Raw genomic sequence first — 18,556 nt, forward strand, 5'->3', positions numbered from 1 at the left:
CTAGTACCTTAGTAAGATCCTTAATTACTTTTAAAATAGGAAATAGTTAAATAGTATGTTGTTTCCCATAAACGCTTTAATCATTTTAATCATTATCTAGTACTGAACTTTTATAGCAATTAAAGAAAATTGAGCTACCTGCCTAATCTGTTATCCTACTGAACCTTGTGGGTTCAATTCAAAACCTTAAAATGAGACTGTGCTCCTCAACAAATAATGCTGTCTATCATTTGTCCTTTTTGTGGCTATTCAAATAATGTGACTTAATCAACTGAAAAAGAGTCGAAGCACCTATTTAAAAACTTATCTTGGTCGGTAAGCCACTCCCACCCAGCCACATGACCTTTAAGAAACACCCAGTCACATGATTGTCAAGCCACTCCTGCCCAGTCACATGGCCACCAAGCCACGCCCACAAAATAAGCCACACCCACAGCATGGCAGTAAAAAATTTGGCAGCCCATCACTGCCTCCTTCCCAGGTCTGTAAGCAAAGAAAAGCCAAAATAAGATCGTAAGTACACTTGTGGTTTCACTTAGGGACCTCTTTGTTTAATGACTGAGTTGCCGCTCTCAGTTTAAGGACTACCTATTGTGAATCGGTGAGGTATGTAAATATAAGAAGGCGCTATTAAAGCGGTGCGGTTTTCCTGCTGGTGTAGATGTAACATTGCCAGAACCTCAAGTTTAGTGTTCTGTTAAAAACTTCAGTTTCAGGAAAATGCCCTTTCTCACATTTGTTCTTTTCTGTCCAAAGGTGCAATTGATTTGGCGGCTAAATCAGCCGGTATTATCCCTGGCAGTCCGTTGCCACTTCTGGGCACCGAAGTCTTGCCAGGTGTTTCCCCGCTCTCACCAGAGGCAGTAACCACCGTGGTTGGCGGTCAAGACTCCACAGTGGTACGTCAGAATGGAGGCTCCATAGCAACAGTGACGGTCAGTTTTACTATACTATATAGTTTTACTTTACTATATAGTTTCTCTTCTTTTATAATCAACTTTATCCCATTCCTAATACAAGGTTAGGCATCTGTGGCAACTTTACGAACTATGGACTTCAACTCCCAGAATTCCATGGCTGGCTGGCTCAGAAATTCTGGGAGTTGAAGTCCACAGGTCATTTAAGTTGCCATAGTTGCCCACCCCTGTTGTACTAGGAAGTTGCTTTGGGCACAACAGGCATCAATTAGACGTCGGGCTCCAAAATCCAAGAAAGACATATTGTGATTCTTCCGAGCAGATGATGATATTATTGTTGTTGTTGTTGTTATTGTTCACCTCGAGGCTCGGCTACTGTAATGCTCTCTACATGGGGCTACCTTTGAAAAGTGTTCAGAAACTTCAGATCGTGCAGAATGCAGCTGCGAGAGTTATCATGGGCTTTCCTAAATATGCCCATGTTACACCAACACTCCGCAGTCTGCACTGGTTGCCGATCGGTTTCCGGTCACAATTCAAAATGTTGGTTATGACCTATAAAGCCCTTCATGGCACCGGACCAGATTATCTCCGGGACCGCCTTCTGCTGCACGAATCCCAGCGACCAGTTAGGTCCCACAGAGTGGGCCTTCTCCGGGTCCCGTCGACTAAACAATGTCGTCTGGTGGGACCCAGGGGAAGAGCCTTCTCTGTGGCGGCCCCGACCCTCTGGAACCAACTCTCCCCAGATATCAGAGTTGCCCCCACCCTCCTTGCCTTTAGTAAGCTCTTAAAACCCACCTCTGTCATCAGGCTTGGGGGAATTGAGATATTCCCTTCCCCCTAGGCTTACAAAATTTATGCATGGTATGTTTGTATGTATGTATGATTGGTTTCTTAAATTGGGGTGTTTAAACTACTTTTAATATTAGATTTGTTTATATTGTTTCTTATTGTTGTTATCCGCCCCGAGTCTACGGAGAGGGGCGGCATACAAATCTAATTAATAAATAATAAATTAATAAATAAATAATAATAATATTATTATTTATTAGATTTGTATGCTGCCCTTCTCCGAAATTTCGGGGCGGCTATTGTTCTCGACTTAGAGACAGAATCTTGCCAAACTGAATCAGACTATTCCCTGCATGGATATATTCTTGGAACGAATGAGGAGACCTGTCTTAACTCTCTTTCTGTCATACAAAATACCTGGGCTGAGTTTTGCCTCTTATTTCTATGGAATGGACCCCCTCCCTTTTGGAAACCCAGCCCTCTATATCCCATTATAGTCCAGAGCACAACACCATGGTCTTTCGAGACTGAAGGATGCCAATATAATATTCCACCAGACAACACAAACCCCTTAAAAACCTTGACCACCTTCTCTCTGCATCCTCACCCTGCCTCACAGCCCCAGCTTTCCAGAATGCCTCTCTACCCCAGTCCAGATTGACACCGCATCTACTATCTTAGACAACAATGCCTGCACTGGCTGTCGATCGGTTTCCGGTCACAATTCAAAGTGTTGGTCATGACCTTTAAAGCCCTACATGGCATTGGGCCAGAATACATCCGGAACCGCCTTCTACCGCACGAATCCCAGCAGCCGATAAGGTCCCACAGAGTTGGCCTTCTCTGGGTCCCGTCGACCAAACAATGTCGTTTGGTGAGGCCCAGGGGAAGAGCCTTCTCTGTGGCGAGCCCGGCCCTCTGGAATCAACTCCCCCCAGAGATTAGAATGGCCCCCACCCTCCTTGTCTTTCGCAAATTACTCAAGACCCACCTTTGTCGCCAGGCATGGGGGAGTTAGGATATTCCTTCCCCTAGGCCATTACAAGTTATGTATGGTATGTTTTGTGTGTATGTTTGGTTTTTATAATAAGGGTTCTTAATTGTTTTATTAAATTGGATTGTTACATGTTGTTTTTTTATCATTGTTAGCCGCCCCGAGTCTGCGGAGAGGGGCGGCATACAAATCCAATAAATAATAATAATAGTTTGTTCTACCTGGCGGGATAGTCGTTCGTGCCCTCTATAACAAAAGAGAAGGGCTCCCAAGCCAGCTAGCCATGATAGCTAATGGAAATGCTAGTCCTGGTTTCCTGAATTTTTATTCTGTACCTTCCCTTTTTCTTTTCTTTTACCATTTATTGGTTAGATTTATTTCAATTATTTTCTTTGGGAAATGCCTTGGCAGTATTTTATTTATTTACAGTATTTATTTATTTATTTATTTATTTATTTATTTATTTATTTATTTATTTATTTATTTATTTATTAGATTTGTATGCCTCCCCTCTCCGAAGACTCGGGGCGGCTAACAACAACAACGAAGACAATGTAAACAAATCTAATATTAAAAATAATCTAAAAAACCCCAATTTAAGAAACCAATCATACATACAAGCATACCATGTATACATTCTATAAGCCTAGGGGGAAGGGAAAAATTTCAATTCCCCCATGCCTGACGACAGAGGTGGGTTTTAAGGAGCTTGCAAAAGGCAAGGAGGGTGGGGGCAACTCTGATATCTGGGGGGAGCTGGTTCCAGAGGGTCGGGGCTGCCACAGAGAAGGCTCTTCTCCTGGGTCCCGCCAAATGACATTGTTTAGTCGACGGGACCCGGAGAAGGCCAACTCTGTGGGACCTAACGGGTCGCTGGGATTCATGCGGCAGAAGGCGGTCCCGGAGATATTCTGGTGCGATGCCATGAAGGGCTTTATAGGTCATAACCAACACTTTGAATTGTGACCGGAAACTGATCGGCAACCAATGCAGACTGTGGAGTGTTGGTGTAACATGGGCATATTTGGGGAAGCCCATGATTGCTCTTGCAGCTGCATTCTGCACGATCTGAAGTTTCCGAACACTTTTCAAAGGTAGCCCCATGTAGTCGAACCTCGAGGTGATGAGTAGCAGGGCAAGCATGAAAATAAAGCATAATTTCAGTGTCTCACTTCCAATCATGTGGCTCAAGTCAGTCTTTCTTGATTTCCAGGGTTCAAGCCATGAATGTCAGGTTCCTTTCCTTGGTCTACCATCCCAGCCTGAGCAGGAAGCCATTCCTGATGGCTTCCAGGTAAAGTATATTTAACTAATAATTGCTTACACTTCAGAATGTAATTATACACTAACGGTGTAGTTTTGGTTAAGGTTGCTGTGTGTAAAACCAGTATTTGAGCTATTTTTAGACAGTTATTTCAGAACAGTCATTTTGGAACTTCTTTCATCCCTAAATAAAGAAGGTGGCATGAGAGCAGTATTTGAGGGGCTGCCACAAAGAAGAAGGGGTCAAATTTTTCTCCAAAGCACCTGAGGGCAGGACAAGAAATAAGGGTTGTAAACTGTTGAAAGAGCAAAGCAACCTGGAATTAACAAGAAACTCCCTAGCAGTAAAGATAATTAAACAGTGGAACAGCTTGCGTCTAGAAATCGTGGGCTTTCTATCACTGGAAGTTTTTAAGAGATTGGACACTTGTCTGTGATCGTATAGGTTGAGTAGGGGGCTGGACTAGAAGATCTCCAAGGTGCCTTCAAGCTCTATTCTGTTCTAAGATTATCAAGGCACTCACCTAAACTTTGTGTGAAATTTAAAGTCTGTAATTAGATACCTAAACTTCACCCCCCCCTCCACTATGTAGGAACGCATGACACATGCGAATCCCCATAGATTAGAACTGCCCCTACCCTCCTTGCCTTTCGTAAACTCCTCAAAACCCACCTTTGTCGTCAGGCATGGGGGAATTGAGATATCTCCCCCGGGCCTATATAATTTATGTATGGTATGTTTGTAGGTATGTCTGCTTAAAAATGGGGTTTTCTTAACTACTTTAAATTTAGAAATTAGAAATTATTAGATTTGTTATGAATTGTTTTATTATAGAAACATAGAAGTCTGACGGCAGAAAAAGACCTCCTGGTCCATCTAGTCTGCCATAATACTATTTTCTGTATTTTATCTTAGGATGGATATATGTTTATCCCAGGCATGTTTAAATTCAGTTACTGTGGATTTATCTACCACGTCTGCTGGAAGTTTGTTCCAAGGATCTACTACTCTTTCAGTAAAATAATATTTTCTCATGTTGCTTTTGATCTTTCCCCCAACTGACTTCAGATTGTGTCCCATTGTTCTTGTGTTCACTTTCCTATTAAAAACACTTCCCTCCTGGACCTTATTTAACCATTTAATATATTTAAATGTTTCGATCATGTCCCCCCTTTTCCTTCTGTCCTCCAGACTATACAGATTGAGTTCATGAAGTCTTTCCTGATACGTTTTATGCTTAAGACCTTCCACCATTCTTGTAGCCCGTCTTTGGACCCGTTCAATTTTGTCAATATCTTTTTGTAGGTGAGGTCTCCAGAACTGAACACAGTATTCCAAATGTGGTCTCACCAGCATTCTATATAGCGGGATCATAATCTCCCTCTTCCTGCTTGTTATACCTGTAGCTATGCAGCCAAGCATCCTACTTGCTTTCCCTACCGCCTGACTGCACTGTTCACCCATTTTGAGACTGTCAGAAATCACTACCCCTAAATCCTAAATTACCTAAACTACCCCTAAATTATGTTGTGAGCCGCCCCGAGTCTACGGAAAGGGGCGGCATACAAATCTAATAAACAAACAAATAAATAAACAAACAAACAAACACTGATACATTCATCAGTTACAGATGCAAGACAAAGAAGCAAGGAAAAAACAATCTTGCTTGCTAGGAAAGAATGTGAGGCTCAAAGATTGCAAGAAGGCCATTGTGAAATGCAAACAAAGTGGGTGGGAAATACCGTCCTTGTTGTGAACTTGCTGGCATCCTGTAGTCTAGGCTAAGTTTTTGCAACCTTTGCAACTTCGCAGAATGTGGATCTGTTTCTAGAATTTCCCACCCAGCAGACTGAATTGCTTAGAATTCAGATCTATAAAACCCATAAATCTGAAAGGCGCCCATGTATGTCTTCTGTCAAAATGAATATAATATGCATCTAATATGGATGCCTTTCATACTTAGAGGTTTCGTTACCTGAATGATCAGCAACAGCTCTGCTGGAGGCTATTGAAAAGCAACATGAGAAAATATTATTTTACTGAAAGAGTAGTAGATCCTTGGAACAAACTTCCAGCAGACGTAGATAAATCCACAGTAACTGAATTTAAACATGCCTGGGATAAACATATATCCATCCTAAGATAAAATACAGAAAATAGTATAAGGGTAGACTAGATGGACCATGAGGTCTTTTTCTGCCGTCAGACTTCTATGTTTCTATGTTTCTAAATGTTTCATTGGATAACACGTAATACAGTGAACCCTCGAGTTTCGCGTCCTCAAGCATCGCGAAAGGGCTATATCGCTAGTTTTCAACCCGAAAGTAAACTCCACCATCTGCGCATGCGTGCCCTTCCACGCATGCGTAGATGGTGGAGTTTCCCCGCCGGGCAGAGGCTTCCCTGGGTCTTCCCCCTCTTGCCCCGGTAAGACCCCAGCGGCGGCGCGCTTGGGGACACCCTAACTCCGCTTCCCAGCTGGGAAGCGGAGCCGGCAACAGCGTGGGCGGGCGGGCGGCGCGCGCGAGCTTCGGGACACCCTACCTCCGCTTCCCAGCTGGGAAGCGGAGCCGGCAACAGCGTGGGCGGGCGGGCGGCACGCGCGAGCTTCGGGACACCCCAACTCCGCTTCCCAGCTGGGAAGCGGAGCCGGCAACAGCGTGGGCGGGCGGGGCGGCGCGCGCGAGCTTCGGGACACCCCAACTCCGCTTCCCAGCTGGGAAGCGGAGCCGGCAACAGCGTGGGCGGGCGGGGCGGCGCGCGCGAGCTTCGGGACACCCTACCTCCGCTTCCCAGCTGGGAAGCGGAGCCGGCAACAGCGTGGGCGGGCGGGCGGGCGGCGCGCGCGAGCTTCGGGACACCCCAACTCCGCTTCCCAGCTGGGAAGCGGAGCCGGCAACAGCGTGGGTGGGCGGGCGGCGCGCGCGAGCTTCGGGACACCCCAACTCCGCTTCCCAGCTGGGAAGCGGAGCCGGCAACAGCGTGGGCGGGCGGGCGGCGCGCGCGAGCTTCGGGACACCCTACCTCCGCTTCCCAGCTGGGAAGCGGAGCCGGCAACAGCGTGGGCGGGCGGGCGGCGCGCGCGAGCTTCGGGACACCCCAACTCCGCTTCCCAGCTGGGAAGCGGAGCCGGCAACAGCGTGGGCGGGCGGGCGGCGCGCGCGAGCTTCGGGACACCCCAACTCCGCTTCCCAGCTGGGAAGCGGAGCTAGGGTGTCCCCAAGCACGCGCGCACCCCAGGCGCAAGCAACGGGGTGGGCGGGCGAAGGGCGGGCAGCAGTGGAAGTAAAAACACCATCTGCGCACGCACAGATGGTGTTTTTACTTCCGCACCGCTACTTCGCGAAAAATCGATCATCGCTTGGGGTCCTGGAACGGAACCCTCGCGATGATCGAGGGTTCACTGTAAACAAGATACTTGTACATAGCAATGAACTTGAACCTTGGGGGAATCTGATTTTAACCTTGCTAGATACTGTGTCCACATCCTAGCATTAGGGAAAGCTATACAAAGTTATACATCGTCTGTAAAAGGAGAAATCATCAATTTCTCAGGGGTTGAAAGAAGGAACAGGGATGGGGGGATTGTAAGCAAAACTTTCAACCATTGTCATCTTCAGGAAGATGATACTGAACTATAGATGAAATAGATGGTTGCATCCAATGTAAGGCAGCTTTCTGTATTCAAGCATGGACGTAGGGTTGCAACAACCTAACCCGCTTCTTGGTCTTCTGCACGGTGTAAAAGGTTTAGAAAATAGCATGTTGTTGACGTTACTGCTGTTAACTATTACCGTTTGCTTGCTACCACAGGGAACACCGGTCCTCTCGCTGCCAGAGCTGCCTAAAACGTCTCTCCAGAACGGTCTTTCTCCCTCCCCGCTTCCCTCTTCTGATACATCCAGCACCCGTCTGTCTCCTCCCAATGTCTCTGCTCTCCTCGACATCTCTCTCCCTGGGCCTCCTGAGGATGTTTTGTCTCAGGGAGAACCAGCTACTCAAATCAGTGACTCCATCATTGAAATAGCCATTAGCTCTGGTCAATACGGTAAGGAGGCATAAAATGGGTTGGTGGGTGGAAGGAAGGAGGGAAGAAAGAAAGAAAAAGAAAGAAAGAAAGAGTTACTTCTGGCCAATACAGTAAGGGAGAAAGAGAGGAGGCATAAAATGAATGAATTAATGAATGAATAAGAGAAAAAGAGAGAGAGAGAGAGAGAGAAGGAAAGAAAGAAAGAGTTACTTCTGGCCAATACTGCTGCATGAATCCCAGTGACCAGTTAGGTCCCACAGAGTGGATCTTCTCCGGGTCCCGTCAACTAAGCAATGTCGCCTGGCGGGACCCAGGGGAAGAGCCTTCTCTGTGGCGGCCCCAGCCCTCTGGAACCAACTCTCCCCAGAGATTAGAACTGCCCCCACCCTCCTTGCCTTTCGTAAACAACTTAAAACCCACCTCTGCCGCCAGGCATGGGGGAATTGAGATCCTCTTTCCCCCTAGGCCTTTACAATTCTATGCATGGTATGTATGTATGTATGTTTGGTTTTTATATTAATGGATTTTTAATCATCAATACCAAATTACTATTGTACACTGTTTTATTGTCGCTGTTAGCCGCCCCGAGTCTCTGGAGAGGGGCGGCATACAAATCCAATAAATAAATAAATAAATACAGTAAGGGAGAAAGGAAGGAGGCATAAAATGAATGAATTAATGAATGAATGAGAGAGAAAGAGAAAAAGAGAGAAAGAAAGAGAAAGAAAGAAAGAAAGTTAACTTTGGCCAATACAGTAAGGGAGAAAGAGAGGAGGCATAAAATAGATGAATGAATGAAAGAAATAGCAATTAGCTCTGGACAATATGATAAGGGAGAAAAAGAGGAGGCATTGAACGGATGGATGGATGGATGGATGGATGAGATGTCAAAGGTTAGCTAGCCAAAAGATTTCCGTAGGTATTGTTCAGCAATGGAGATTTTTTTTTTGACCTTGAGAATTGCTCAAATGCACGAGTGTTCTTTGAAAACAAGAGTGGAGAACTCGTGACTTTCCAATAAGGACTGCTGCATATTTTACACCTTTTAGTAAAAGAAAATTTCCATTTACAGGTGAGAATGTTTCCCTGTCCCCAGCCAAGCTGAACGGCAGCGACAATTCCAAAAGTCTTCCGTCCCCGTCCTGCAGCCCCCAGCAGAGCTGGATCGCTTCGCCCAGTCATGATCCTCAGTGGTATCCCAACGACTCCACCGACTCTTCGCTCAGCAGCTTATTTTGTGAGTGTGCCCAAAAAAGGCTTCCAAGTTCCGGGCTGTTGATATGACCAAGCTCATCTGTTTCTTTTGCCCCTTAGCCTGTCTGTTGCCAAAACCCAGCTGTAAGGTGTCCATCGGGCAAGCAGAAAACCCAACCATGCTCCTTTAAAAAAAAAAAACTGAGCTCAGCTACAGCCCTTATAATCAGCAATGTATTCTGAGCTAGGCTTCCTGATGAATCATAAAGCACAAATGTAGTCCCAACCTCTTTATTTCAACCTCTATGAATTATGTTCATTCACAGCTGTAATAAGTCCCAACCAATGTTAATTAGTCCGACAGAAGTCAGCCACAGTTTTTTGGGAGAAGGCTGATAAGCACCCAACATTATATCTCTTGACATACTGCTAACAGGGTGTTCAACAAACCTGGGAAATCAGGGAATTATTAGGGAAATCGGTGGTTTGGGAAATATCAGGGAATTAGTGCACGAATCCCAGCGACCAGTTAGGTCCCGTCAACTAAACAATGCCGCTTGGCGGGACCCAGGGGAAGAGCCTTCTCTGTGGCAGCCCCGGCCCTCTGAAATCAACTCCCCCCAGAAATTAGAATTGCCCCCACCCTCCTTGCTACTTAACTATTTAAACTACTTAAAACCCACCTCTGCCGTCAGGCATGGGGGAATTGAGATCCTCTTTCCCCCTAGGCCTTTACAATTCTATGCATGGTATGTATGTATGTATGTTTGGTTTTTATATTAATGGGTTTTTAATCATTTTTAGTATTAGATTATTATTGTACGCTGTCTTATTATTGCTATTAGCCGCCACGAGTCTCCGGACAGGGGTGGCATACAATCCAATAGATGATGATGATGATGATGATGATGATGATAATAATAATAATAATAATAATAATAATAATAATAATAATAATAATAAATCGGGGGGGGGAACCAAACTGTATTAAAATGTTTGAAAGTCAGGGGGAAATCATGTAAAAAAAAAAAAAGGATCGCACTGCCTGGCAGAGTCAAGCAAAAATGAGCATAACTGTAACAACAACTTGCTTCCTCAGCTACCAATATTTCTCCAAGGCTTAGCCGTTTGCTGTGACATCATCTACGACCGCATCTTAACTAGATCGCAATTTACAGGGAAACGTCAGAGAAATATCAGGGAATTTCAAAATGCTTTCCCCCTGGACACCCTGTGCTAAAGGCCTGATTGGCAAAGAGTTTTGCAAGGCCAAACAGAACACGGAGTCAGAACGGAGCTGCTAAGTTACACCAACCAGAATTGAACCAAGTTGCTTCCTGCAACGAGCACATCCGTTTGCTCCACTTTTATGTCCTATGGGAGGGACCAATCATCTCCAAGCCTTACTCCCGAGTAGCCCTTTTCCTCCGTAACTCTTCTTGTCTACCACTTAGAGAGGGCTCCAAAGCCCTATGAAGTGGTATATAATTTATTTATTTTTATTTATTTATTAGATTTGTATGCCGCCCCTCTCCGAAGACTCAGGGCCACTAACAACAATATAAAAAGACAATATAAACAAATCTAATATTAAAAACAATCTAAAAAACCCCAATTTAAAGAACCACTCATATATACAAACATACCATGTATAAATTCTATAAGCCTAGGGGGAAAGGAAATTTCAATTCCCCCATGCCTGACGACAGAGGTGGGTTTTAAGGAGCTTGCGAAAGGCAAGGAGGGTGGGGGCAACTCTGGTATCTGGGGGGAGCTGGTTCCAGAAGGTCGGGGCCGCCACAGAGAAGGCTCTTCTCCTGGGTCCCGCCAAACGACATTGTTTGTCGACGGGATCCGGAGAAGGCCAACTCTGTGGGACCTAACCGGTCGCTGGGATTCATGCGGCAGAAGTCTAAGTGCTATTGCTATTGCTATTGCTTTACAGCCCTCTCTAAGCAGTTTATAGAATCAGCCTATTGCCCTCAAAAATTGGGCTCCTCATTTTACCCACCTCGGAAGGAGGGAAGGCTGAGTCAACCTTGAGCTGGTTAGGATTGAACTGCCAAATTGCTGGCAGGGAGCAGAAGTAGCCTGCAGTACTGCATTCTAACAACTGCAGCACCACAACCTACAACCTTTGAACGGTTGCTAATTGAACAGCTGTAAGTTGAGGACTACCTGTGTTGCTTTGATCCCTGTTGGGAAAACAACATGATACAACGGGCACAGGTTGAGTGCTGTCCCCTGCCAAAAAGGGGGGCTTTCTCTGAGGACATCACTGGACTTGGATGCAGCAGACGGAGATCACTGCCTAACATCTTTCATCGTTCTGTTTTACAGCCAGTTTCCTTTCTCCGGAAAAAGGCCGAAAAATGCTGCCCACTTCAGTGGGCAATCCAAGCAGCACCTCTTTGTTGGGACCCAGTCTGCTGGATGGGAATTCGCGGGATTCTTTTGTCTCTCGGTCCCTGGCTGATGTCGCAGAGGTATGACATACCTTTTTTTGGGTGAGATGTTACGGGAGTTTTTGGCTGGGAAGATGACAAAGAGTGGGTGTGAGAGAGAGAGACAGAGAGTTTGGGATGCTGGTGGACATGCTGACCTAAGAAGGAAGGAGATCATGAGTTCCAAGTCTGGCTAAGGCAGAAAAGCTAGCTGATTGACTTTGGGCTCTCAGAGCTCAATCCCTCTAAGGATGGTTGTTGTGGTGCAAAATAGTATTAGGGAGGGAAGGGAAGGAAGGATCTAGCGGGAGGGAGGGAGGAAGGAATTAGAAGGGAGGAAGGGAGGGAGGAATCTAGCAGGAAGGAAGGAAGGAATTAGCAGGAAGGAAGGAATTAGCAGGAAGGAAGGAAGGAATCTAGCAGGAAGGAGGGAGGGAGGAAGGAATTAGCAGGAAGGAAGGAAGGAATCTAGCAGGAGGAAGGAAGGAAGGAATTAGCAGGAAGGAAGGAATCTAGCAGGAGAGAGGGAGGAAGGAAGGAATTAGCAGGAAGGAAGGAAGGAATCTAGCAGGAAGGAGGGAGGGAGGAAGGAAGGAATTAGCAGGAAGGAAGGAAGGAATCTAGCAGGAGGAAGGAAGGAATTAGCAGGAAGGAAGGAATCTAGCGGGAGGGAGGGAGGAATTAGCAGGAAGGAAGGAAGGAATCTAGCAGGAAGGAGGGAGGGAGAAAGGAAGGAATTAGCAGGAAGGAAGGAAGGAATCTAGCAGGAAGGAGGGAGGGAGGAAGGAAGGAATTAGCAGGAAGGAAGGAAGGAATCTAGCAGGAAGGAGGGAGGGAGGAAGGAAGGAATTAGCAGGAAGGGAGGGAGGAATCTAGCAGGAAGGAGGGAGGGAAGAAAGAAGGAAGGAATCTAGCAGGAAGGAAGGAATCTAATAGGGAGAGAGGAAGGAGGTGGAGCAAACAAGGAAGGAAGGAAGGAATCTAGCAGAAGGGAAGGAAGGAAGGAAGGAGTGTGGAACAAACGGAAGGAATGAATCTAGGAGGGAGGAGACACAGACAGACAGACATGCAAAGCCTGTACACTTCATATTTTGCTTCGCTATCCACCCCAGCAGTCCTTCCTCCCAGACCTGCCCCCAAGTGTTGTGCAGCTATTGGCTAGTAAAGCCGCACGGTGCACACTCACGATAACTAGTGTGTCCTTGAGCCTATTCTAAACTCAGCTAAGGTCAGAAGAAAGCCAGAAGACCGAGAAGCCAATCGCCTCTTTTCTCCCCCTTCTCTTTCTTCGTTAGGTGGTAGATTCCCAGTTGGCCTGCATGATGAACGAGAACAGCATCGATTACATCTCTCGGTTCAACGACCTTGCCCAGGAGCTCTCGATCCCCGAGCCGACCCGCCGAGAGACTCTCTTTGACGGAGGGAACGGCGTCCCCCCCATTGGCGACCTCTCTCAGTGAACGCATCCCACCAGCGGGCTGGTGGGCGCCGTTGAATTGGCCACAACGTGGAGGAATGACGTCATAGCTATGCAGCGGATTGGGGTTGTTGTTTTTTTTAATTTTAATTTTATTTCATTTTTTTTTCCGTTGTCCTGGCGGGAGCATGCCTGAGAAGAAGAGAGACGTTTTTTCTTCGACCTACGGTTCCTGGAAAGTGCAATAGGCTGGGAACAAGACAGTGTGGAGCAGTATTATAGGAAGTGGTGTGTGTAAGCTGGTGACCAGCGAAGTTTACAAGGCAGCTCCGGGTTTTAAGGTTTGAGCAAGAAACCCCACAAACTACATCCTTAGATGTTGTCGGGGTATCCACAAATAAGCTGAAAGTCGGGGGTTAAATAGTGGTGTGGCTTTTATTAAGTTTTCCTTTTTGTAAAAAAAAAATAACCTTCCTCTCCTGATCTGTCACTCTTGTATTCCTGGCACTTTCTTGTCACAACAGCAGCTGAATTCCACAAGGCTTTTAAACAGAATTCTTTCATTGTTTCTTTATAATCATAACATTCCACCAGAACACAGGGAAAGGTGGTGGTGGAAACCCTGTTCCCATTCCATCTTTAAAAACTAGGATAGGGTCAGAAGAAATCTTGGAAAAACACAGAACCTATCCTGCTTCTTCCCCATGCTTTAAAAAAAAGAAAAGACAGCTGTCACTTAAGGACTTCCATTTTTCCTAGCATGCTGGCTGGGGGATTCTGGGAGTTGTAGTCCACACATATTAAACCAGGGCTCTCCCAACTCAGTCACTTTAAGACTTGTGGACTTCAATTCCTTTTGTTTTGTAAACTGTCCAGGAGTCCATTTGGAATTGGGCAGCATTGTAAATGCTACTAATAAATAAATAAATTCCCAGAATTCCCCAGCCAGCTTTGCTTTGTTGGCTGGGGAATGCTGGTAGTTGAAGTCCACAAGTCTTAAAGTGGCGGAGTTTGGAGACCCCTGTCGTAAGCAGAAGACCCCTCCATGGTGTTCTAGATAAGTTCAAAGTCAAATTCCTTTGAGATGAGCACAGTCATTGGTGACGGCCATGGAAATATCCGTGTAGTCTCTTTGGCAGCAGTACCAGCGGTTTCCCTTGTCTTTTGGGGGGATGAGTTTCTGACTTCCCAGTCTAGCTTGCAGCTCAGGGGGTTCTTGGTAGTTATTAGGTGAGAGATCTCTTGGCAAAATCAGACTAGACTCGGATGACAGCATGCTCCCCAAAGAAGATCATGATAATGCACTCCCGTTTTGTTGCCTCCCCAAAAATCATGTTTATCTCTCCTTAGATGTCAGGAGTCAAGCTTGACTCTTTATCTTTGCTTTTTTTTTTTTAAAGAGCCCCTTTGATTCTTATTAGTTAGTGTTTTGGAGAACAAATCTCCGGTTGCAGTTGAGGAATGTTTTGATGACGTCCTGCAGATGAAAGAAATAGATAAAATTCTCTATTTCCTGTAGGTTCCTAAGACAAGTAGCAGTTTTCCACAGGGGTCTCTCCCATCTATGGTCATAAAATACCCTTCTTGAGATCTGCACAGGTTGGCTTCTAGCCTTCAGAGCTTGAGTAGCAGACAGCCATCCCTTAATTTTATTTTTTCGGATGCTAAAAATCATCTCGTCTCACTTCTTTACCGATTATTCCAGAGGATACAGTCCCCTTCATTCATCTCCCACAGGCGAACATTTTGAAACATATTCCCTTATGAAATACTATTTACCTGCAAACAGCTGCTTTTTACAAACCTGCCCTGTGGATGTCTTGTTTTTCATCAGATGCTTGATGGGCAACGTGACTTCGGTCCTGGTCCAAAATGCCTTGGTTCCTTTTGCCCAAACCAACATCCAAGGGACCAAAAATTGGTGCTTGACCAGGAGAGGTGCCTCTGTCCTTGGGATTTTTATCCCTAGTCCTCTTTTAAGCATCACTCCAAGTTTCTTGCCTTTGCCTTTGGATGACCTGTCCTCACCTTTGGTATATTTGCGACTGAGTCCATCTGCCTTTCATTAAATTAAGATGCTCTCTGGATTCTGCCGAAGGGGAAGAGAAAATTACTGAGATCATGTATACCTCTAACTTAATCGTCTTTCAAAAGTAATAGCCCTTTCACGTATTTCACCATAATTGATAGCTAAATGTATTCTTTTATTTCTGGCCAAAACATCCTATGCAGTTGTGATATCCAGGGACATAATAGCTGCCCACAAACTTCTGGCAGTGGTAGAGATTCCCTCCTTTTTAGCATCATGATTACCAGTCACCTCCAGGCAGCATGTGTGATTAAGGAGGCAATTTTAGCAATTTAGCCTAGATTCCACACTGCCAGAATTCTCTTATTGCACCCAGGTGGGGTTTCTGCCAGCCTCTTGTCTAATACACTCTCTTTTTATCTCCAGTCTCCTTCAGCTCTTTGCAGTCCTGTGTTCTGTAGAAAAAAGTTTTATTCAGACTTAGGCTGAATCTTCCAGTGATCATCATGCAGCCTGCGTTGTGATTTAAAGCTTGTATGTGATTTTTTTCCCCCCTTAGGAATTCTTTCCTCTTAACTATTGGGCTATTTGACATGGATTATTTTAAACTCAAGTTTATGGATCCCTTTGTTTCATGTCTCATTATTCACTTACTTAGCAGTAAAAGGTATGGTGACCGGTGTCCCTCCTGCCACCAGCTTCCTTCATCTATGAAAACATGGGATGTTGTACGAACTATTATGGCTAGGTGTCAGCTCAGTGTCAGTTTTTAATATTCTTTTGTTGCCTGAAACAACCATTCACAAAAGCAGCTCCTTTCCCAATACTTGGACAGTTTTAAAGCAGTATCTACATGCCGGAAACTCTGAACTTCTTTTGGAAAAATCTCATCTCCTTCCTTGCTTCTTTAGGGTTTTTCTGTCCACAAAAAATTAAATAACCCATTTGTGGCCTTTTTATATCTTGCATGTTAACATCTGAAGTCAAGAGCGAGGACAGTTCTGCTTTCAGGACTAAAAATGAAAAGAATAATTCCAGTGATCTCAGCGCCAGCCGTTTTACAGCAGTGCTTATTTATATAAGGGATTTTTAATCCTTACGGCTGCGGTCAAAAAGCTATCCCGATTGGGATTAAGTGCAAGAGACAACTCTGAGCTGTCCCTCCGGCCCTTTAGGATCCAGAAGAATAGAAAATTCACTACGGAGAACGTCTGTGCAACTTCTAGGGAGTTTGCAGGTGTGGCTCATCCTTGCCTTTATTTTTGGCTTCAGGGATTGAGAGGAAAAGCTCTTGTGGATCACCTGGTTTTCATTAGTCCGTTTGGTTCCCGAAAAGCTTTCGGTGTCAAATGTTCCTCTCTTTTTTTTTTGCAATCAGATGGGACAGGTCGATTTGTGTATTTATAAATGAGAATGTATGCAGTGGAGATAAGCTTTTCTCATAGGCCTCCCAGACAGGGCACTAGGAATCAGAAACGTTCGCTCCTATGTAAAGTTTTAAGAATGTGGGTCAGGCATTGTATCTGCCCCCTTTTTTTCCCCCAGTGCCTGGATTGGACAGTAGTTGACGGTCTTGCTTGCGAATTGCATTGAAATTGGCCAATCGTTCAAGCGTTGGCTTGGATCATCTGGGACAGGCAGTTTATGGGGAGTTTCCTCTACACCAGTGATTTTCAACCTTTTTTGAGCTGCGGCACATTTTTTACATTTACAAAACCCTGGGGCACATTGAGCCCGGAGGGGGGGGGGGGGGGCTAAAAAAAGTTTGGACAAAAGAATTCTCTCTCTTCCTCCCTTTCGCTCTATTTCTCTGTCCCTCCCTCTTTCTCTCCCTCCCTCTTTCTTTCTCTTCCTTCCTCTCTTTTTTTGCTCTCTTTCTCCCTCCCTCCCTCTATGTCTTTCTCTCTCTCTCTCTCCTTCCCTCCCTCTCTCTCTCTCTCTTGCTTTCTCCCTTGCTTTCTTTTTCTTGTTCTCTTTCTCTCTCTTTTGCTTTCTTTCTCTCTTGTTCTCTTTCTCTCTCGCTCGCTCGCTCTTTCTCTTGCTTGCTTTCTCTCTTTCTTTCTCTATCTCTCTCTCTCTTCCTTTCTTTCTCTCTCTGAGCTTCGCGGCACCACTAGTGTGCACGGCGCGGCACACTGGTTGAAAAACACTGCTCTACACAATGGTTCGTTCCTTGGAATGAAATTCCCTATGAACTGCATCCTAATTATCACACTTTCCCCCCCTTCTGTACACAAAGGTGTTCTGAATTGGCATTATGTAAGCTCTCTTTGATAACTTTGTGCTTTCTTAGCCAGCTTGAGTTCAGTTATGCCCATAAGGATGGCTTGTCCTTTGACTTGACCTGTGGTGGGTTTTTTTAAAAGCATTATGTTTGGGGTTTGGGATTGTTTTTAAATACGCATATATAAACCCTCAGTACATGTACGCTGAATTTCTAAGGAAGAAATGGCACTTTTTTTTTAGTTAACCCAGCCCTTTTTAAAGCTTTCCTTGTGGACCTGTAAATGCTAAATAATGAAAATATTTGTAAGCACTACAGCAATGAGTTTATCACTAGTTGCCAAAATGTGACAACTGGCTTTTGAGCTTGTGCATTTGGCAGTGGACAATGTTGCTGTTTCTTTTAATAATAGTTAAGCCATATCATCTTTTTAAAAAAAGGTTTTTTGTCTCGTTTTAAAATGTGAATTTGTTTTTCAGATAATATGCATATATATAGCGTCTGTATAAAGCAAGAATGCCTGTCCTTAACTGATTATTTTTTTGTACCATATTGTAAATTATATTATTTATTCTTTATCGATTTTTGGAAGAAAAAAAAAAGGAAAAAAAGGTGTTTGGGTTATTTAATATAATATCCACTTCCTCTGTTTTCAATTTCCAATTCAAGTTGTAAAGTTGTTTTTATGATTGTCCATAAACACTTACTAATCCTTGGTCTAATTTGTGTGTCTGAGATAAATATTTGATCATCATTTCTTCTTCAAGTTTCCTATATTTAGAATTCAGAGAAGCTGTTTGGAATTTCTTTGCGGCTCTGTGAAAAATCAGTGTTCTGTTATATTGGTTGAAAATGAGTATAGAAACGCCCTTGAATGTTTGAGGCATAAATATGCAGCCCTTATATTTCTTGTTTTGAAGAGCCTACATTCGATAGGAATTATTTTAATTATCCTTCAAAAAGTGAAGGATAAGGGGGGACATGATCGAAACATTTAAATATGTTAAAGGGTTAAATAAGGTCCAGGAGGGAAGTGTTTTTAATAGGAAAGTGAACACAAGATCAAGGGGACACAATCTGAAGTTAGTTGGGGGAAAGATCAAAAACAACATGAGAAAATATTATTTTACTAAAAGAGTAGTAGATCCTTGGAACAAACTTCCAGCAGACGTGGTAGATAAATCCACAGTAACTGAATTTGAACATGCCTGGGATAAACATATATCCATCCTAAGATAAAATACAGAA

The 18,556-nt window shown here is 44.6% G+C and overlaps 1 protein-coding gene across 6 annotated transcripts in view; it reads left to right on the top strand.

The window, feature by feature from the left end:
• The window catches only part of CRAMP1 (cramped chromatin regulator homolog 1), a 57,251-nt gene extending 43,472 nt beyond the window's left edge, over nucleotides 1–13,779 (top strand). For 5 of the 6 annotated variants that reach the window (XM_070761069.1, XM_070761065.1, XM_070761064.1 and 2 more), the window contains 6 exons: nucleotides 757–935; nucleotides 3,920–4,000; nucleotides 7,784–8,018; nucleotides 9,073–9,237; nucleotides 11,535–11,680; nucleotides 12,934–13,779. In XM_070761069.1, the coding sequence (XP_070617170.1) occupies nucleotides 757–935; nucleotides 3,920–4,000; nucleotides 7,784–8,018; nucleotides 9,073–9,237; nucleotides 11,535–11,680; nucleotides 12,934–13,098 (971 nt within the window). In that variant the 3' untranslated portion in view covers nucleotides 13,099–13,779. The remainder of the gene's footprint in view (nucleotides 1–756; nucleotides 936–3,919; nucleotides 4,001–7,783; nucleotides 8,019–9,072; nucleotides 9,238–11,534; nucleotides 11,681–12,933) is intronic. The other variant, XM_070761066.1, reaches the window with a different exon arrangement.
• Nucleotides 13,780–18,556: the final 4,777 nt, after the last annotated feature.

Source organism: Erythrolamprus reginae, chromosome 9 (assembly GCF_031021105.1).
Source record: "Erythrolamprus reginae isolate rEryReg1 chromosome 9, rEryReg1.hap1, whole genome shotgun sequence".
Classification (NCBI taxonomy): domain Eukaryota; kingdom Metazoa; phylum Chordata; class Lepidosauria; order Squamata; family Dipsadidae; genus Erythrolamprus; species Erythrolamprus reginae.